Source organism: Caloenas nicobarica, chromosome Z, assembly GCF_036013445.1.
Source record: "Caloenas nicobarica isolate bCalNic1 chromosome Z, bCalNic1.hap1, whole genome shotgun sequence".
Taxonomy (NCBI): domain Eukaryota; kingdom Metazoa; phylum Chordata; class Aves; order Columbiformes; family Columbidae; genus Caloenas; species Caloenas nicobarica.
The window spans coordinates 57,650,021-57,671,801 of NC_088284.1; the positions used below are offsets into that span (position 1 = coordinate 57,650,021).

General features: G+C 40.9%; 2 protein-coding genes across 4 annotated transcripts in view; one reads left to right on the forward strand and one right to left on the reverse strand.

The window, feature by feature from the left end:
• ENTREP1 (endosomal transmembrane epsin interactor 1) overlaps positions 1-10,991 on the forward strand; it is a 31,312-nt gene extending 20,321 nt beyond the window's left edge. The window contains exons 7-11 of one of the 2 annotated variants that reach the window (XM_065656397.1): positions 1,722-1,851; positions 2,480-2,552; positions 6,366-6,569; positions 8,382-8,668; positions 10,081-10,991. In XM_065656397.1, coding sequence (XP_065512469.1) covers positions 1,722-1,851; positions 2,480-2,552; positions 6,366-6,569; positions 8,382-8,668; positions 10,081-10,287 — 901 coding nt within the window. In that variant the 3' untranslated portion in view covers positions 10,288-10,991. The remainder of the gene's footprint in view (positions 1-1,721; positions 1,852-2,479; positions 2,553-6,365; positions 6,570-8,381; positions 8,669-10,080) is intronic. The other variant, XM_065656398.1, reaches the window with a different exon arrangement.
• A 5,193-nt stretch (positions 10,992-16,184) lies between these two features.
• APBA1 (amyloid beta precursor protein binding family A member 1) overlaps positions 16,185-21,781 on the reverse strand; it is a 103,484-nt gene continuing 97,887 nt past the window's right edge. For both annotated transcript variants that reach the window (XM_065656247.1, XM_065656246.1), the window contains 2 exons: positions 20,851-20,991; positions 16,185-19,471 (listed from right to left, as the gene is read on the reverse strand). In XM_065656247.1, the coding sequence (XP_065512319.1) occupies positions 19,400-19,471; positions 20,851-20,991 (213 nt within the window). In that variant the 3' untranslated portion in view covers positions 16,185-19,399. The remainder of the gene's footprint in view (positions 19,472-20,850; positions 20,992-21,781) is intronic.

The following is a 21,781-nucleotide window of genomic DNA, read 5'->3' on the forward strand; positions in this document are numbered from 1 at the left end:
ACCTATCTGTATCATCACTTCGAAAAGCTGCTGGCTTTTTGACTAGCAGAAGTGTTTGCCTTGCTTACATAAAAAAAGAGAGTGGAAATTAAGAGATTAATAACAGATTGAAAAATGTGCACATCCTGGAAATGAATTTTGTGTTAAGGCACTTAAAGGAATGCTTTTCTGGTTGCATCTTCTCTAAAACATTTTAACATGATATGATGCTTGGATGCAATATTAATTTTCAATGAGTGACTGAGCTGTGTAGGCCAGATCAGTCATGTTTAAGAACAGAACTAGGGTTCAAGAAGTATAATTTTGTGGCCTACATTGAATGTAAGCTCAGCATAAACATAGTGGAAAAATTTAAAGAAGTAATGTCAACGGAGCATCAATCTCTATCAAAGTCCTATCAAAACTATTCTGAAGCTTTTAGGGGAAGATGAAATAGCCTGATATTAAAAACTATTTCAACATGCTATATTTCTCCCAGTTTTAAGGCTGAAAAGGCAATGACCGGTTATCAAAATATTTTATTTCTTTTCCTCAGATTTTTCCATGCATTACCTTGACAGGAGCCTTCACAAATGTGCTTCCAGGTTTTCTTTTTTGGAAGTTTTATTCTTTTCCTCTGTAAGCAGCCTTCTGTAAACATTTCCATTCACTTTGCCCTTTTGTCTTGGCTTACAAGAAAATAATTTTCCCAGTCACCTTTGTTACCTCAGTATCCAGAGAAGTCTAAACTGTGGGAGGAAGAACTTGCTCTTGTGTAACATTGCTTTGTAGTGTCAGGGAATAGAGATTAGATCCTCTAGTGACAGCTGTGAGCCTGGTGTGGGTCCCAAGAGGAAAACCTGGGCTTTGGTGTGTTGCTTGAGGTTCCTGCTCAGTACCAAATCAGCAATTTAAAGCATAACAAAAAGCAGGGAAAAACTGAGAGTCTTTGTGTCATACACTTCTCCAAAGATTATGTAAGGAGGGTCCCCTCGGCAGCTCTGCCATCAACCACCACACTTTGTTCCAGTGTTAATGGGGTGGTGTAAACTTATCAAATTTTCATTTGCCAAGAAGAGTTTCTTCAGGCACTGTTCTGATTTCTTCCCTCTCAGAGCTACCTTGTAGTAGGAAGATGATACAGCCAAAGGTCTTTGGGATTTCTGCTGTATTTAAGGTTTCAGAGAGGTCTTTCAAAACTGCCAAGTAAGGTTAACCATGAGGTACATTTGCCTCATACAAGCCTTCATGAATTGATCAACTATAATATTCTTAGCAAGCTTCATCGCAAAAACAGTCTTTAGTTTGAGTTTGCCTTTTTCCTTGCAGCTATATCTGAACATAAAACATGCGGTTGTAAGTATCTTGAATTTCAGTTATAATTAAGAATTCAGTTGTTCACAAAAGTCAGAGCTAGGCTATCACATTTTAAATTACCACTTGCCTTTGAATCTCTTGAAACAAAACTGTATCTCTGTGAAGTAAAACTGAAATGGGTTTCCGGGCACAGTACTGGCCGAAGACTCTCTGGTGAACACCTTGGAGAGTTGCCTCCGCCCAAGGAGCAATTTCCTGCCACCTTCTGGGAAGATCTCTTGCAGCTCACATCAAGTTTGTTAACTGCGACTGCGATCCCAAAATCTGAGCTGGCACAGGAAAGCCGGTGGAGTTTGGCAGCTGGTGATGTTTTCCTGCACCTGGAAAGCCGTACTGACAGAGCCGCTCACTGTTGTTTGTTGCAGGATGCTGGGCTCTGGTGTGATTCCGTTGCCCCACATATATGGAGCGCGAATCAAAGGCATTGAAGTGTTCTGCCCTCTGGACCCACCCCCTCCTTACGAAGCTGTTTGTAGCCAGAAAAGTATTGAGCAGGTATGGCCCACAGGAGTTTCAAGCCTAACTTGTTTATTCCGCTATAAAGGTAAGGTTGCACTGAGACACCGGTGAAGTAAGTCAAGTATATTTTCATTTTAGAATAACAGGAGAATATGTTTGATTGCAAATGTGGCTTGCTGTTAATTTCACAGATTTTAATTAACCACTTGCCTTTACAGTAGAGAAGTTTTACCCAGTTGGAAAACCGTGTCTGATCATGGGAGAAGGAGCAAAATTAATTGTGAAGCATACCTGTTGCTGGTTATTCTAGAGGACATCTGTGCTGCCTCCTTGCTAAACATCCTGTCCATACCTGTACTCCTCCCATGTGGGAGTAGGTCGGAGTTTTGCTGTGCTCACTGATCCCTTTTCACTGGTCTTTTCAGAAGACAGGAGCTTCTACTCAAAAAACACTCAGCAGGATAAAATTGGCTGACCTGAATGATGAACATTAATTTTAGACATTCACTAGTCTTGGTTTTGCAGTGGGATTAAACATGTATCACATAGGTGCTGTGAAGTTAAGCAAAAGTGTTCACTTTCTAAGGTGGATGTTGCAGTTGTTAGAAAGTACCAGAAAAAAGGTGGTTGCTCGTAATTTTTCAACTTTTCTGTTTTATTCCAGGAAAGTGCACTACAAGCAAGTGGCGTGGAAGTTGTTGAATTGGGGCAAGTGAGTGGCAGGGAGGCCTTTCAAGGTAAAAAGTACATTTTAAAATTTGTCTAGAACAGTTCCACCCAACCCAGATGACTTAATGTAGCAGCAGCATTATTATATATTTTAAAGACACGCACCATATTGCAAACCAGATATACAGAACATGACTGTTTGGGGCAGTAGGAACAAGGATTAATGTTTAAAATACATAAAAAGTTTGCTCTTAAGATACCAAAAAAAAAAAAAATCCAGTGCTTCCATTTGTTTTGTATACATGATGGTTCCTGTTGACATTTTGTTGCTGATGAAAATAGGAAAAGGATAAAATAATGCTGTACTGTGTTGAGCTAAATGTGGGAATTACCCTGTTATTCAGCCTGCACTGGAAGAATTACTAATTAGTTTCTGCATACTGGTACAGGACATAGGTAGACTACATGTAGAGGCCACATCAAGGTTTGCTCAGCATCATTTTAGAAAAATCATGGAAACGGTTCCAATTTGTTTCCAGCCGAATCTTTGCTGCAGTGTATGCTTGCAGTTAAACATTATTGGCTCCCAGGTAAGTCACAGGCAGACTTTCCAGTACATCCGTGGTGAAAATCTGTTCTGCTTTTCATTTGAACTTGCTATTATGGGGCAGATTGTCTTTTGTGCAACAGATGGCAGTGTGCCTTGACTGCACTATGTTCATACCCCAAGAATATGGAGAATAAAGACAGTTGGGGTCAGAGGGGAAGCCCCGAATCTTTTACTTGATTGTGGCTTCTCCTCTGCCAGCCTACTTCCCAAGCTATAGGAAAACTTTGGTGTGAAGTTTATCAGTCGAAACTGTCCCTAATGAGTGGTGGCAGGAAAAAAAAATCATTTACATAAACCCATACTTTGACCAGATAATAAGTCTTTCAAAGTTCCCTTACACACTGGCAGTCTATCTGAAACCTCTGAAAACAAGCAATTGGATACTTCTGATATCTCATCAGTTGTGATAACCAGAAAGAAATTCAGAAGAGTTGTAGCAAAAAATTTAATTCTCAAGGATTTATTGATAAAAGTACTGTTGGTGTCTCTGGGCACTTTGAGCACAAAAGAAAGTAAGATATCAAACACAGGGCTGCGTGGTGACTGCTTAAAGTTATGAGAACAGAAAACAGGAAAAGAACACTATAGAAAATGCAACTGTTGTGAAGGAGAGTCAAGGGGTATTTTTGTTTGGGGGGGGTGAGGGGGGACTCTTTTGTTTGCCTGGGTTTTTTTTTAAAGCCATAATGAGTAATTGTTCGAAGTATTGTTTGTATTTTAAAACTTCCTTTGTAAGCAAGCAGACCTGAACATGTGATAAATTGTACTCTCCTCATGATCTTTTTAACTGGTTTGTCCATACTTTTTTCTCTCTTTTTTCTTTTTATTTCCTTTTATTTTTTTTTTTCCCTTTTCAATAAGAATGTCTGTAAAGAGCTATTTAAATTTCAGTCTGGCTGTTAAATTTGGGTAATGAAGAAAGTGAGATTCCTAATGAAGAAACATAACACTACTATTTCTAGATGATGCCAAGGCTTCCTAGGGGCAGTGAATTTAAGAAATGGAAATATGCTGAGCAGTATCTTGTCCTTTATTTATATTTGGGGAGGTGCACCAGGTCTGGCTGGGATGGCACATATGGTGCTGGTTTGGATTTGTGACCAAAACAGTGTTCATAACACACCAGTGTTTTAGCTCTCACTAAGCAGTGCTTGCACATGCTCCATGTCTCACTGTGGCCCCCACAGCATGTTGACTGGGGGTGCACAAGAATTTGGGAGGGGACAAAGGTGGGACAGCTGACCCCAAGTGACCAAAGAAGGGATGTCCTGCGGTGTCATGCTCAAAAATACAGACCTGGGGGAAGTTTTTTAGGGTTGCCATTGCTCAAGTACTGGCTGGGCATCAGTCAGCTGGTGGTGAGAAATTGCTTTTGCGTCACTTGTTTTCCTTTGGTTTGTTTTGTTGTCTTCTCCTCACATCCCAGCTGTCTTTATCTCAACCCATGAGCCCTCTCACTTCTGTGCTTCCAATTCTCCTCCCTATCCCGCTGTGGGGTGAGTGAGCAGCTGTGTGGGGCTGAGCTGCCCGCTGGGTTTAAACCACAGTAGGAGGGAAATACAAAATGAGGGGATGTGTTGGGATTATGTCAGGGTAACTCCATGGCCTGTCTCATCTGATATAGAGTTAATGGTCTATAAATAAAAGCCAAATATTGGTTTATGCCAGTATTCTGTCATGCCAGGGCATTTGTGTATGATGCTGTGATTCCCTCAGTATTGTCAAGACTGATCAGCTAAATGTAGCTCCCAATGGAAAATAAACCCACACATTACTGTCTGTCAGCAGAATTGGGGTAATCCTGGCTGCCTGCTGTAGAAGGAGCTGCAAGCTTCTCTGTGCTGGCTAAAATTGTTTTATTAAATTCAAAAGCACTCCTGTCAGGCAAAATGGGACTTTCCCTGCCATCTGCAGAAGGAACACATGACCTTCTACTGATGGCTGGGAGTGCTTGGTAGCTGCTCTGTATCATCATTTATGCATTTCCAGTACACACCAGTTTAAGCCAGTGATCACTCCGACATCTGAAACATTAATGTTATGAATAATTATCACAAGATCATGAAATTGGTTCATTCATCTGTTTAGTATTTAAAAAACAAAACAAAAACCACCAAACTTCTCCAGAGTACCAGCAGCACTGTACCTCAGGACTGACTGCTAGCACAGCTCCACTGCTGTTAAAACATTTATATTGGTGATGAATTCTTTAATCCTGTGCGATTCTTAGTCCACCATGCTTTGTTGCTGTGTCCTGCTTCCTGACTTTCCAGGCTGGTATCTGCTTTATGTAGGTCGTGTCACTGTTTCTTCACTTTAGAGATTTTAGGTTGTGTTTGTGGGGGAGATGAGGTGCTATCTCAACAAGTACATTTCATCCAAGCCATAACTTTCTTGAATGCTTCAGTCACTGGTACGTTTCTGCTGGAGCAACAGCACAAACATTTGCCATTTGTTGAATAAGAGACTGCTTGCATTAATTTGGCTTTTGGCTCTTGCATGAGCAAGAACATTGTTTCCTATAATATGCCAGCTGCTATCAGATAGAGTTATGGAATGAGGCTTGGTGCAAAATACAAAGCTTCATCCTGTCCTACGCAAAAAAAAAGCAGTTGTGAGAATCGCAGCATATAATTTCACTCTAAGGAAAAGGAGAAATGTTGATTAATTGGGAAGATGAAACATATCACAAGAATTCAGGAAAATTGTTAATTTCATAAAGAACCTAATGAAACAAGATTTTTAATTCCCTTACAGGGACTGGTGTCTAATTTAAGAGCTACCTAATTGCAAACAGTGACTGACCTGTGTGACCACGTGCTGTCATATCTTGGTACAACTGCTTATGTGCAGGAGGATTTCAGGCTCTGTGAAATTTAATTTTCTCTTCAAGAAAGCTGCAGCTCTTTTGATCAGATAGTTTAATATGAGGTTTATACTTGGCAAAGCTGGGGTGGTTTTCTTTTTTAGCTACTCCAGTTGTATAAGGCTGAATAGGTTTCTGCAAATGTTTAAGCAGGCTTTAGACCAGTGTTACTTGTGAGTGTGGGCATATGCACACATACATGCAGCTCTGGGCTTTTGTGTTCAATTGTTACACCTTTGTCTGGGGAGAGCACCAAAAAAACCCAAACTAAAACAAACACGCACAAAAAACCCCACACAAACAAAAAACCCAAACAAACACAGTAATAATCCCTAATAACAACTTGTACAGATCTGCTTTATTCTGACTGCTTTTCCTTCACTTTCACTATTCCTGGTTACTCAGGTGAAGAAATTCCTGAGTCTTCCAGCAGAGTGAGCTTTTCACCTCCGAACGCAAGCCTGCTGCCTGCGCGTGGGAGAGACTTCCATCCTGTGCGGCAAAGGTCTAAAAGTGATCCTGTGCTGCACCGCTGGCTGCTTCAAGATGACTTGATATTTCTCTATCAGAGCTTATGTAATGAATCCTTAAAAGAACATTCGTCAGAAGGTTAGTACCTTGAACCTAGTACCTGCAGAAATCAGCTGCTGTCTCCCAACAGTACCGACATACAGCAAACAGTTTGTGCTTCACCAGGTTTTCTCCACCCATTACCTCAGGTTTGCTGGTCTTTAGGCTTTCACATCTAGAAACAGGGTCTGTAACAGGTGCTGCTGGTTTGGGAAGGCGGGAGGGGTGTTGGAAGATGATGATGAGGGAACACATAGGATTTCTCAGTGTATTTGTACACTGGCATCTGAGAGCTTGCAAGGGTAATTGTTGATGTGAGCAACTTAAAGCAAAATTAGCTTGGGTGTTTGGTATTAGCCTGTAAATTTGCACACCTTTTCTTGCTCCTCATAGCATCTCAAAAAACCAAAATACAAAACAACAACACCACCACCCACAAAAAAACACCACCAGAAACCAAGCTAAAATGAGCAAAAAACTCCACCAAAAACTCAACACAAAAACCCCACAGTGAAGAGCCAATGAAGTTTGTCACAGCTACTATAGTGTCAGTGATCTAATTCAGTTGCTGTGGGAAAACTGCTAGTGTGGCTGAAGAGTCCTTGGTTCTGTTGACAGTCTTAAAAATCCACTAGTCAAGAGTCTTGTCTTTTTCATTAGAGGATATTGTAATCCCCATAGTAGGTGCTGATACATATGAGCATTCACAAAATGCAAGCGGGGAGGCAGCATGTTAGTAACAACAATTTATTTTGGCTATTGGGAGTGTGCTGGATTACACTTAGTATTGTGTGGAATATTTTTACGTCTGCGACACAATGTGTTTCCTCTTTTCCTCCCATCAACTTCCACTACAGCACCCCAGAGAATCTGCTGCTGAAGCAATAGTTACATGACATGGAGCCTATGCAGAGCTGTGAAAGTGGAGCAGAGTATTTCTGCTGTAGAGAGACTCTTTTGTTCAGAAGCATTTGGGCACTTCAGGCTTGGTGCAGATAAAGTTAGGTCTGCTCAGCACTGGACCTGAGAGCCAAATACATGGGTGCTGTGGCAAGGGAACTCAGCTGCAATGGAAGCTGCTTCAAGTTAGTTAGTGCTCTTCTTGCTGGAAAGTTTTGGATCTCCTCCTGTATTGTGTTGGCATAAAGCCAACGTTAAAGTGGTTTTTGAACAACCTGTAGGTGTTCTCATTCAGTAATTTTTTTTACAAAGGCCAAAAATTGATGATTGTTATTTAGACCAAAGGCAGTGGAATTGATTCCCTGCTGCCTCTTGAGTGGTTTGTTTGTTTGTTTGGGGTTTTTTGTTTATTATTATTGTTTGTTTGTTTTGTTTTCCCCTGTGACATTTCCACTTTGTAGTGTTATTAGCTTCTAGCTTAACAAGCAATTGTTTTCAGATATTTTGTAACCAGCATATTGACTAGTAATAATGGGAAGTTTAGGAGAGATCATAAAAGCCTTCAAGCTTGACTTAACCTGCTTTGGATAACTGTATGTTAACATTAACATTCAATGCTCATTTCAGGTCTGTTCAGAATAGGAGCAAAAGAGAAAGGAAATTGTGTACACAAAATGGCAAACAGCTTTCCCAGAAATGTCCCTCCTTTGACATGTAATATGCACTCAACCATAGCCATGTTCTACTTCATTTCACAGGTGTTTTCTCTAGTGTAAATCCAATACAGAGTGAGCCTTGTGTGCTGCCCTGACCATGTCAGGCTTTTGAGTTTTACGTGGTTAAACTGTGTACTGCATCGTCACTGAACCAGGATTGAAATCTCAGGGGTTACTTGTTGAACGGCACTGTAAACCAAGTGGACTGTTTGCTTTGTTTGATCTCTGTCTTCAGGGCCAGCGCTCAATCGTGAAGCTGCAACACAGACCGAACTAAAACCACAGCTCTGCACTGTCACATTGCGGAACAGTTCGAGAGCAAGAGCTTTGAGGGGAAGACCTCAATCTTTGATAGACTACAGGTGTTACACAGACACTAAGCAGCTTGTGTCGTGGATCCTAGAGCAGTCCTGCAGCACAAGCCCTGACATACATGAATTGGTGGAAAATATCAAGTCTCTTTTAAAATCAGATGAGAAACATATGGCAGAAGCTATCACCAGTGCCACCTTCCTTGAGCAGGTAGTTTTATTACTTAGAATCATAGAACCATTTCAGTTGTAATAGACCCTCAGGATCATTGAGTCCAACCATTAACCTAACTCTAGCACTAAACCATGTCCATAAGAACCTCATTTAAGCATCTTTTAAACACCTTCAGGGATGGTGACTCCACCACTTCCCTGGGCAGCCTGTTCCAATGCCTGACAACCCTTTCTGTGAAGAATTTCTTCCTGATATCCAATTTAAACCTCCCCTGGCACAACTTGAGGCCATTTCATCTTGTCCTATCACTTGCTACCTGGGAGAAGAGACCAACACCCTCCATGCTACAACCTCCTTGTATTTATCAGGTGATGTCGAAACCCAAGGCGGCCTTGGTTTGGGAGTATATCTGTATATTTGGCACTCTGCTCTGCATGTCAAAGGTTTGGGACCCAATGAGCTTCCTTCGGTACTGTAGTTTTATTTAGGGAGTGTGTGAGAGGCTGTGCATCTATGATGTCTCTTGTTCTGTCAACCACACAGCCAGGAAGGTTTTCGGACCGAACACAGGTGTATTTAGAAGCTGAAGGAGGTGGTTGGCTGTGCTCGAATCATGAACTGTAAATAACATTACAATGTTTTATACTGAGCATGGCAAGAGAGAAGGAAGAGATGTTATAAAGCACTTACTATTATAAACTGGAACGAATGGAGACTGACAAGGAAATTTCAATGTAAACCCACTAGAAGCAACTTTTTGTGATTGACTCCCAGGATAAGACCTAGTACTAAAGGAAAAAAAAGCAGGAAGTAGAAAATATGTGCTTATATTAATGGAATGAATATTCAGAAGTTTCAGACATTACAGACTTTATCAAACAAATGGTTTGGTAGCTTACAGACCATTTGGATAGATTAGTTGATTCTCATAAAGCACAAGTGATTTGCTGTGAATGCTGGTTTTGGTTTGCATTCTCACACAAAACACATCGAAGATTTTAATTTAGGCTCTGCATTTAAAGTGCGATTTCCTACTGAAGCCTACAGGCAACAGCCGCCTCAACAAATTCGACAGAAACAACTGAAAAAAAATTTCTTATGAGAAAGTATCACACTAGTCTGAAGCTTATTACAGTCTAGTTGATTCTGCAGGAAGCAACATTTAGATTCCTGTTAAGCAATACCTGACATGCCATGGTTTGGGGTGACCTGATTCTTGCACAGCTTATAAAAAAAGACAATACTCTTTCCTTTTCTCATTTAGGATTTCTTTTCCCATGCCTCCTTAACAAATAACAGTTTCAGTTTCAGCTTTTTTTATTATTCTTTAAAAATAACAGACAGGAATACAACTAGCTTCTTCCTAGTTGGGTAAGAAACTACTTTAATGGAAGAAGAGCCTGAAAACAAATCTGATTTACATTTTGTATGTTTTTCTCCTTTGAAAGGTGATGGCACCTGCCCAGCAAGCCACATCATTGAGCGCCCGTGTGTCACCTTGTGGACGGCATCCTAGATTGCCGCACGTGCAGAGCTGCTGTGACCTGAGTGTTTTCACCACAGATGAAGAACCGCTTGCAGAGACCAGGATCCAGAGAGCTGAGCATGAACGGCCTCACAGTATTATTGGTGTTGTCAGGGAAACTGTACTTTGAGCTGGTTTCTGTCTTTGAGCTGTTTTCTGTTTATTCCTCAGTAGAGCACTTCTGTCAGCCATACATGCTGCATAGGAAAATAATCTCTGACAAACAGGTGGAAGACTGTGTTGATAATCCATTTTTTTTTTGCCCTCATGCTCAGAATTGTAAGGGGAAGCTGGTTCTACAAAGCCAATCAAGTAGATTGCAAACTGGCGTTTATTGGGCTGATCAGGTGCAACTGGTCTGTTTGTGATGCATGTACGCAGCCATCTCAACTCTGCAGACATGCAGGTGACCACCTAACATTATTTTGGCAATCTTAATGACTAAGCCACAGTGACCCATGAGCTGACACCCTCTGGCTAGTAAACAAATGTGTGTGCCAGTTGGCTCAAGCTGATGACTGCAGATAGTTTGTTAAGCTCTGTTCTATATGTATGCTGCTAACATGGAATATGCTAGGTATTTCCAGAGGCTGGGATCAGATACAGATTTTATTTGCAAGGCAAGTCATAGCCTTCTGTGTCTCAGCAGGATGACAAAATATTCCTCCTTCTATTTTAATGATAAAGCTTCATTTAGAAAATATTAAACAGCTTTCCCATTTAAAACCAAAAAGCTTTAAAGTGAGTTTTAATTAAGCTTGTTCAGAAGTTGAAACTGTGCAGTATGGCTTGACTCACTAAAGGTGATAACTTGAACAAAATAAAATGCTTTATACTGGAATTAGTGTTTCATTTTTTCCTGTCTAGTAGAAGAAATGCATTAGGGATGTTGAGTTTCCTGAAGCACTGGCACATTGGTACATTTCACTCTCAGAAGTAAGAGCATAGCAAGTTTTGTCTTGAAGAAGGAAAATACTACAGGAACACACTGACACTGCTTTGTTATGCTAGCTTTTGCCTGTGCTCTGTTACATATGTTGCAATATCATCAGGTTTGAAACTCTAACTGTTCTTGTTACATGTATCATCTTTAGGGGGAGTTCTTTCAGATTTTCATATTGACTTCTTTTTCCCAGTTAATCATGTGCCTTTCCAAAACCAGTCGCAGAAGAAGAAAATTTGCACTCCATCAGTGCAAACTGTACTCTTGACAGCTCTTAGCTTGCTGTCACACTCGTATATAAACTCTCTGCAACCTTACTGGGAGAAATGTCTACGAAGTCCTTGGGGTCCACGTCAGTATACAACACAAGCTTATGCTGTGGAAGACTTAATCACAATGCAGTTATTTGCTCACTGCCTCAGTGGAACAGGACTAATCTGAGCTAAAGTTACCAGACATTGGACAGTGCTTCAAAAGGCAGGCAAATGTTTCAGGTAACAGGAGAGAAAAAAATCTGATTTCAGTAAATTATCTGCTTACCCAATTTCTTAATTTCTAATTGACCAGGCAATTACTCCAGGATGAGTGCCATGATTATTTATAAAACCGATCAATCAAGTTATTACCCAGATAAGCTGATCCTTAGTGACCTGCACAAAATGACCTGGGTTTTAGCCAGTCATGCTTTAATAGACACTAAGAGAGACAGTGTGGCAACTGCAGCTGTTCCACCAGATGAAGAGATACCAAAAAATACATAAGCAGAATCATAATCTTTTCCAAGCAATGCTCTCATTTCTGTTATCAGAGGCTTTGTTCTGTGTCCCAGAGTCGTGTTTGAGAGAACTGACAGCCAGGTCTGTGCCCAGGGTGCTCTCCAGCTAACCAGTCTTGCTTCATATCGAGAATGCACAAGCTGAGGCACTTTTTCTCAGGGCCTTTGTGTTCTCCATGTGCCTCATGCAATATCCCTGCAAATTTTGCAGCTGAATCAGTGTGTAAAAAATACTTGAATTCCTGTGTTTCTTGGAGACTGGCCTGAACACCAAGCAGGCTGGTTTCTGTAGCCAGACTGTGCTCTGTTCTGCACCAGTGACTTGACAACCTGACTGGCTATGGACTGCATAGGCAGGTCCTTGCTAACTCCAAGGATTATACACCATGCAGGGCTCTGTTTTGCCCACTGGCACCCAGCCCCTTCAGCCATTGCACCTAACACGGCACCTTGACTGCCATGAATTTACAGCCTGCCTCCACACAAGTCTCTGACTGTGGTACACTGATGAAATACTTTCTAGATAGGAAGCAAATCTACTGCAAAATAATGGTCTCACAAACTAAGTAGTTTTTGAAGATACAAGTTAATTTTCTCTACAAGTATTAGAACAATAACATTGCAAATTAAAAAAAGAAAAAAAAGTTACCCATATACCCAAACAATGTAGCAAGTTTCAATTTCATTATCTTCAGGCACTGGAACAGTAGCATAGCCTGTTTCTTTTCCTTAGTCATAATCAGAAGCTCAGCACGAAATAATATAAAGGACACTTACCACACTTCATGCTATTTCAACAAGTTTAAGACATGCAAAGCTTTCTAGAGCTACAAGGTGTCCAGGGGCTAATGTTAATCACCATGCTTCCAGTGACATTGCAGCCCTTAGCAACAGAAGAGTAATTTTCATTTTCTGAAGTGTTTCTTATCCCTCAAGGAAAAGTTTATGCAAATCTATTTCATCAGAACCAGCCTTCCAACAGCAGAGTTTTGTTGTTTTAAAAAAACCTACCAGCTTTAAGAGCAATCATAAATTCAAAATATAAAGTCACACCCATCGTCATCTCAAATGCAGTCTCATTTCCCAGCCAGGCAGCCTTCAGAACTAATGGAAAAGTCTCTGTTCATCAACAGCACTCTCTCAAACACAGATGCCTTCACCACTCCTCTCGCAACTGTCACTTGATGGAAAAGCCACCAGTTAGAGCAATGGGAATTCATTAGCGGGTGAGACACTGCCCATTTAGTCCCAGACATTCTTATTGTAAAACAGGGGGGCAGACAGCTCAGTGCAATCTGCCATACTCTCTTCCCACTGCTGTCAGGGTACATCTGAACTTCCATGCTCTTGTTTGATGATGCCTTTCTGAAGAAAGAGCAGCACACACATCTCACTCAGTGGAGAAATCCACAGAAGCCATAGGAGATGCTGTATGGGATGGAACAGGGAGGAAAGGCAGAGTACATGCTGGTCCCAATGGGGCAAAGGTAGTAGGAAGAAGCATCAGCGGATAAGTAGTAAGTAAGTGGATGCTTATCATAAAGGTAAGCATTAAAGACAGACTTAAAGTGGAAAAAAATGTACCTGGTTTCAGTTTACTTCTCTGAAAGTCAGTTGTGTTTCCCCTACCCATCTGCACACATGCACGCAGACTATCAGAAATGACAGGGTGGTGGAGGGAGAGGGAACAAGTCTGTTAGACAATTGCTTAGGATTCAGAGAGATATTTTCCTGTCATCTTAATTTGCTCATCAGTAAAACCATCCAGTAGAGAAAAGTTCTGCACAAAATTCCTGCTGTGAAAGCATCAGAATAAGCATGAATTATAGATTATTCCAGTTGAGCTGGAATATAAACATTTAAAATAGACACTAGGTTTTAAGGGAGGGGAGATTTCCAGAATAACAGTCATGCCAGGTGGTCAGTGCAGAGAAAATGAGGGTAACCAAAACCATTGTACCAGAGAAGTAAAAAAATGTCCTTACTTGAATATTTTACAGAAACAGAAGTAGTTAGAATCAACATTTATAGCAACAATCAACCCCTTTAAGAAAGAACCACAGCTCCCTTCCCATATATGTTGCAGTTACATATTTCACACTAGGTCTGAGAAGCATCTCTCTTAATTAACAGGCTGTTAATATCCTTTGGTTTCCTAAGAATTGCTGCTGCCCTCCCTCAAAGAAGTCAGCATGCAGTTCATAGATAATGTCCTTATACATAATTCTGTTTGCTAAATGCATATATACACCCTATTCCTGTACAGCAATCCCATCAATATCTAGCAGTTTCTCTAATGAGTTATGACTATTCTATACAACTTAGGGCCTACAGTCACACTTCATTGTGGAGGCCAATGAAACCACTATTCAGTGCTTGTTACATTGCTGAAAAGCCAGGAAGAAAATCTACCATGATGGACATTCACAATCCAGGCATTTTATGTGCCACCTTCTTTGAAGTTACAAACCAGAAACATTTTCTTGGCTCTGAAGTTTGATAACCTATGCAGTTACAGGGTATAATTATACACCATTCTAGTGGAACAAGCTGTCAAAATCAGTATTGAAGAACCTTGCAGATTACCAGTACTATGATTTAAGTTAAAAGCTCTGGTCATAAAATGCAGACCTTCAAATACAAACCAGGCTTCAAGTAAAAACTAATGTTCAGATTTCTAACACTATCCTTTATAAAAGGTTGTTAATTTTCGAACTGTAATTAAAATACAAACTGTCTGAAAGAAGTTCTCTTTTGGCTCAGTGACTTTGTCACTTAATGGTAGGATATTATTCTTGCCTCACTGACAGAATGAAAACCGAAACTCCAAAGCGTATGTGTTTTGTACCAGGAAGTGCTGGTTTGCTATCATCCCAGTAAGAAAGGTGCTTGGACTCTGTAAAGTCTCATTTTAAATCCTATTTATTAGGGCTAATGCTATAAAGAAAGAGGATAGCATAGATAATTTCATATCCCTTCAGATGCTGTGAACCCCAAGTTGTGCAGCATCAAACAGGCCTAACAGGAGGGTGCAACAATTTGTGCAGATCTCACCCATGCAAGAGTTAGTTACCCCACTTTGGTCATTTGAGCTATTACAAGATTTTCTTGGAAGAAGACAATGTCATTCATTACTTCCACTGTCAAACAAAAAGGATGTTCAGATGAAGACTTCTTGCAGCACTTCTGAACAAAGGAAAGGACACACAGGCGGTGTCACCACCAGTACCAAGTGGGGGCTGCCTGTAGGCTCCTCTCCTATAACCAGCTGAACTCAGGCAGTGGCCAAGGACATTCCTGAAGGACACACTGGAGGCCTGGGCCTGGTCGGGTTAACTGACATGTGGATCACCGGCACCTCCACATACAAGGTTCTCCAGGGCAAGATTGGCACCACGTACTCCCACACCGAACATTTATTTAAATCACAATCCCAGTCCTGTTCTCAGACACTGTCAGTCCCCACAGAATATCGGCACCAGCTCTCCAGCCTGCAAGGCACTACAGGGTGCTGGAACTGAGGTGGGGTCTGCTCGCCCTCCCAGCCTGGATCCAAACCATTAGAACACTGGAGGCAAGGGCAAGAAAAATGTCCACTGTACAGACAGCAAATCTGTGGGATTTTTATCTGTACTGCTACAGGAAAAGTCAGGTTTACCCACTGAAATGCAAAATTTTGCAAATCTGAATGTAAAGCTTTAACAAGAACAATGATAAACAGGAGGATGGAGGGTGACATGCAGGGAAACACGGAAAGCAACCTCAGCCTGTCTGCTACACCATTTACCAAAGCCTTCACAACTTCCTGAATCTATTATTTAAGTGAATAAGGTGAAAAGTTAAGAAAAAGTTAAGAAATTATGCTGTTTCTAAAATAAAGTTAACAGTGTTGTACATATCAGCAGAAAGATATACAGTGTTACTCCAGCCTAAGTGGTGAAATAGAAGTTCAGGCGCCTTCCAGGCATTCACACGCTCAGTGTTGGCAAGCCAGCCCCTAGATCAGTATGAGCAATATCAGCCTTGTCTGAGGTATTTTTGTTTCATATTTTATTGTTGCAAATCTTACAGACGTTAGCGCTCTGTTAAATAAAGGAATGTAGCACAGTAAATACATCACAACGAAACAGCTGGGCCAGAAGCCCCCCACCCTGCCCCACCCAAAACAAAAAGTCCACTTCTCTCCCTGCTGCTCACCTCCCAAATCAAACCACTGCAGCTTCATTACAGAGGTCAGAGACCTGTGGCAAAAAACATCAGAGGAATTACATTCAGTAGATGTGCAGTATCAACATTCCAGGCTCACAAATGTTTATATATATATTTATATTTATATATAGAGATCATTAAATGTTTACAAAGAACAATAGTTACAAATACAATACTATACTTTTCCCAACGCTTTACAATAATTTCTATTCATCCTCTTTATAGAACAATAGTACAACTTCATAGTCTAGGTACTGCGCTAAATATGTACAAGAGATCTCAACCACACTGCTGTATTCAGAAATACATTTCATTTAGAAAACAAGTAAAGCAAGCAAACTTGGATATCCCCATTGAGTCTCAAATTCAAACAAGACTCATAACAAGTATGCAAAACTTGCCAATAAAAAAAAAATAAGGGATGTTTCATCCTTAATGTAAACACTGAAGAGTTAATTAGACTGTATGAAGCAGCAAGGATGAAAAAGACTTCAGGTCTGTCACTGAAGAAGGAATGTAAATCAGCAGTTTATTCTTTTGAATCTTTAAAAAATTCACATATGTAATCTAACAAACTGCTGCAACAGTCTAGAGAACTGCCAGCTTTCCCTTTCAATCTCCTTTTTCTTGAAACTCTTTCCCTTTACAAAGTAAAAAGGGATTGTTTACAAGACTCTTCTTAGAAGTGTGCACACACTATGGACATCCCAGGTGATAAAACTTATGCACACAATGTAATTGGAAAAACTGAGACTTTTTGCTAGACTCTGATCCTGCAAGCATTCACTTGCTTAATGTTAAGCACCTATTTACTATTAACTGTTCAAGCACTCAGGTGCCAGTAACTCTCCAGAATCTTGACTGCAAGACTTCCAGAGAAACAGTTGTTTCATGTCTAAATACATTTGCATGTTCAGGTCTTCATAATTTCCCAGTGAAGAGAGTTAAAGACTCCAACACATGAGCTGGACAGAACCACAGAAACAAGTGAAGCTGAGGGTGTAAACATGGCAGGAACCAGAAGCATGATAACTGTGTCTTCAAGAGTTCACTGAGTTTCCTCAGGCAACTTATGGAAAGGCTGCACTGTATATAATCTTCTAAATTGTACATGGTTATATATCATATTTACATATATTACTATATATATGGAAAGCTCTGGAAAGAAGTTAAAATGATCATAAACCAGATGTCTACAGTTAAACAATATACTCACAATTCATTCACTATCTAGTTGCATCAGTCAGGTAGCAGAGGTAAGTACTAACTTGGAATACTAACACCATTCTCTTGTGCAATCTGCTATTCTGGAGATCGGGATTAAATTAGGTAACAACAAGAACTGTAGTAAAATCAAGTCATCATACATCAACCTCAACACTATAACATATTCACTTACTACAATAGTTTATGTACCACTTCATTATCCCCCTTAAATATTTACTGCCCACTGAAATAAAAAGTTTATTCTCTACCTCTGATCAGCTCGTAGGTATCCATGATTTCCGAATGCCAAAAATGGACCTCTGCCAAGTGTGCGTGTGCACACACACACATACACATCCACTTCCATGGATTGCCAGAGTAATGTCTAGGCATCATTACTGGGCTGCCAGCAACTTTACATGGCATGGTGCAACCCACAATAATTGAGAAAAAAGTGACTATGGCCAACAGCACATTTGCAAAGTAGAAGTGGCGTGTGGCTGTGTGCGGCCTGCTCTTGTTTTCACCTCACTGAGCCTTTCCATCACAGTAAAACATAGCAGAAACTGTTTCTTTAAAATAAATCAACGTATTAGCTCAGACTAAACGCATGGTTCAATTTCAGCATAAACACAAGGATACAGTCCTGGTAAAGAGTAACTACAGAGAACAGAGAATTTTCCTCTCACTAGGAGGAAAAGCCACTGATTCTTTTTTTTTCTTTCCCTCTTTAAAAAAACAAAAACAAAACAACAACAACCCAACCCCTTTTTCCCCTTTTGTCTCTAGCATGCAAGTTAGAGGCCAATCAAATCCTAGACTTCATACATCCCTACAGTTTATCGTCTTCATACAAGTGCATATAGTACACACATCTCTCCTTTTAAGTGCCATACATATGGAAAAAAATCACAAGTTAAATTATATAACAAAATAAATAAGTTTATTCCCACCTCATCCCTTCCACTGTTATCTATATCATTAACTAAGGAGAAAGTAATAAAATCAGACAGGTCTTTGGACAAAAATGTATGTTAAAACTGGCTCAGAGAACAAAATTACTTATAATACTCTGCATATCCCCTATATTCAAACTTCATAAACAGCAAGCACAATTTAAAAATGTCTATATACACTGACACACGTGGCTGTGTGCACCCAATTTGGAATTAAGAGCCTAGAAAAAGCCTATTCAGGAAAGCCCCTCACTATTTCTTGTGTAGATATTTAAAGATCCTCTCCCCCTCCTTTAATCTCTAAAATAGGAAAGGGACTATAAAAGACATGTTGCATTTAAAAACAAAGTAGAAGAAAACAAAGAGTTAGAAACCTGAGGGCAAAGAGGGGGATGCAGTTGTAAAAAATGCCTCCCAAATTACTTAGTGTAAGTAATGCAAGTGTAACATGTTCCAGCAACTCACAGAGTACCTTTTGGGGTCCTACTACCATGAAGAACTGATGACAGAGGAGAATTAAAAGGTGTGTATTTGGACAGGCTATTTTGCAACAGCAGCATTTACTGAGTTCTTCATAAGCAGGTAATCCTTCCTGAGGGCAAAACTATCCTTCTGGTATTCTACTTTCCCTACAGACATAAACCTTTAATAGTGAGTTCAGTGCCTGTGGGAAAATAGGGCAAGAAAAGCAAAGTCACATGCAGGATATCCAAGAGAACACTTCGCACTCTACACTTTTATCTTTTTGGTAAATACATCTTTCATTCAGCAACATTGAATTTACTCAGTTTGACAAATTATAGCCACAACAATAAAACATTATGTAGCATGAAGCAGAGCTAATATTCTTTGTGAATCCTGCTGTGAACAATGCTGCTGTTATTTTCCTGGTTTGCATGTGGAACTGCATGAAGTTTCACTTGTAAAAAGATGCAATCAACATATTCCCATAGATATATTTGCCCCTTCCCAAAATACAGGAGAATGGTAGAGAGAAGAGGAAAAAGAGGCGGGGGGGGAGAGAGAATGTATGTCTGTCTGTGAAGGAGAGAGAGGAAGAAATGTCTCTGCAGACACAGAAATACAGCACTAGAAACAAGCACTAATGAGGAAAAACATCCTCCATGCACATTGTGACGGTGAGCTGTCGGCTTTAGATGTAAACTGGTTGCTCTTGTGCAGTCAACAGTCTGTACATGGCAGCTGGCATAGTCTTCATATGAATCTAGAGGAAAGAAGACAAGTTAATCTATGTTCATAACATGCATCCTACAACAGAACATTGGTGAAGAAACTAGCTAGGGTCATACAAGACAGAAGGGAAGGGTAACACCTGAGAGTTTTCATACCCTTATTAAAGTACTGCAGGTGGTGATTTTATGAAACAGGATGTTTAGTATCAATGAACCATCTAAAGTAATGGGCACGTTGTATTTTCAGATTAGGGTTCTTCTAAAATACAGGAGAACTATGGGTAAATACTAAAAGAAATGGTGTGCTGGCTTGCTCTCACTTCCACTTTTTAGATTTGAATACCAACAGGCTGAGGTAGAATCACAGAATTATGGAAGAGTTTGTGTTGGAAGGGACCTTTGAACATCATCTAGTCCACCCCCCCTGCCACATGCAGGGACATTTTTCACTATATGAGGTTGCTCAAAGCCCCATCCTACCTGACTTTGAACATATCCAGAGATGGAGCACCCACAGCTTCTCTGGGCAATCTGTTTCAGGGACTCGCCACCTTCATTGTAAAAAATGTCTTCTTTACGCCCAATCTCAATCTACCCTCTTTCAGTTTAAAATCATTGCCTCCTTGTCCTGTCACTACAGGCCCTGCTAAAAAGTCTCTCTGCCTTTCTTAGAAGACCACTTTATATATCAAAAGGCTGCACTAATGTCTCCCCAGGCACTTCTCTTCTCCGGGTTGAACAACCCCAACTCTCTCACCCTGTCCTCAAAGGAGAGCTGTTCCAGCCCTCTGATCATTTTTGTGGCCTCCTCTGTCCCCTCTCCAACAGGTCCATGTCCTTCCTGCACTGAGGGCTCCAGAGCTGGACACAGGACTCCAGGTGGGGTCTCGCCAGAGCAGAGCAGAGGGACAGAATCACCTCCCTCAACCTGCTGGCCACGCTCCTTTTGATGCAGCCCAGGATATGATTGGCCTTCTGGGCTGCAAGTGCACATTGCTGATTCTTGTCCAGCTTTTCATCCACCAGTACCCTCAAGTCCTTGTCTGCAGGGCTGCTCTCAATCACTTTATCCCACAGCCTGCACTGATACTGGTGACTGCCCTGATCCAGGTGCAGGACCTTGCACTTGGCCTTGTTGATCTTCGTAAGGCTCTCTTTTCAAGCCTGTCAAGGTTGCTCTAATGGCACCCCTTTCCTTGAGCTATCAACTGCACCACCCAGCATGGTGTCATCTGCAAACTTGCTGAAAGTGCACTCAATCCTGCTAGCTATGCCATTGATGAAGATATTAAAAAGTATTGGTCCCAGTATGGTCCCTTGAGGGACACCACTTGTTATTGGTTTCCACTGGTTGTTATCAGTAATAGCGAAGAATTATGTTATTTCGCCTAGACACATTGCCCGCTCTTACCTCACCCACGGCATTTGAGAGAATGTGAACAATTTTCTCATGGGGTGTTGCCACAACACTCTGTCCATTGATTTCAATGATTCGATGGCCGACACGCACACCTCCTCGCTCTGCTATGCCGCCTCTCATAAGGCTACAGATCTGGAAGGGAAAAAGAAATTTATCAGGGCATGGATAAGGAACAGAGGCTTTAGATTATCTGTTTTTGCCTGTAAACTGTAATTCAGCACTTAAACACAGAGGCTTGCGACAAATTGTAAAATGTAACCAATCACTGATTGAAAGTAAAATTTGTTAGTGACAAATAACTACTGGATGTTCTCTTCCACGAGCAGAACAAACTGTCAGAAAAGGCTGTTTGTGTTGTACATCCCATGTGCTGTGGTTTGGAAATTTAAGAGTGTGCTGGTTTGACTGAAAATGAGTTAATTTTCTTCATGCAGTTAGAAACCTTTCTTTTTCCTAGCTAGCATGGTCATTATTTGGACTTAGTTTGAGAAGAAGGGGTAACACCCTAGAACAGAGTTAATGATTTTAATTGCTCTGGTCAGAGAGCCAACGACGTTCTGAGCGCTCTGCCCACAGGTGTGAGGCATCGAGGAAGGGGGGCATGAATGGGACAGACCTGACTGATGTCCAGACTCATCAATGAGAGTATTCCATCCCATTAGTGGGATGAGTTGGGATCTTCTGCGCTCTCTCTCTCTCTGGCTCCTCTTTGCTCTTACAGACCTGTTCGGGTTAGTTCTGTTCAGGACTTTTGTTAGTTCGGCCTTTTGTCATCCTGCCAGTTCGCAGAGGCCTCTGGGCTTTTCTGCCTTTTCCTCTTTTCACTCTTCAGGATCGGCTGTTGGGACCAGGTGCTGTTTCCTGGGACTGGCAGCTTGGTGTGGATGGAGTTCGTGAGGAATTGCATTGAGTATCTTCCATT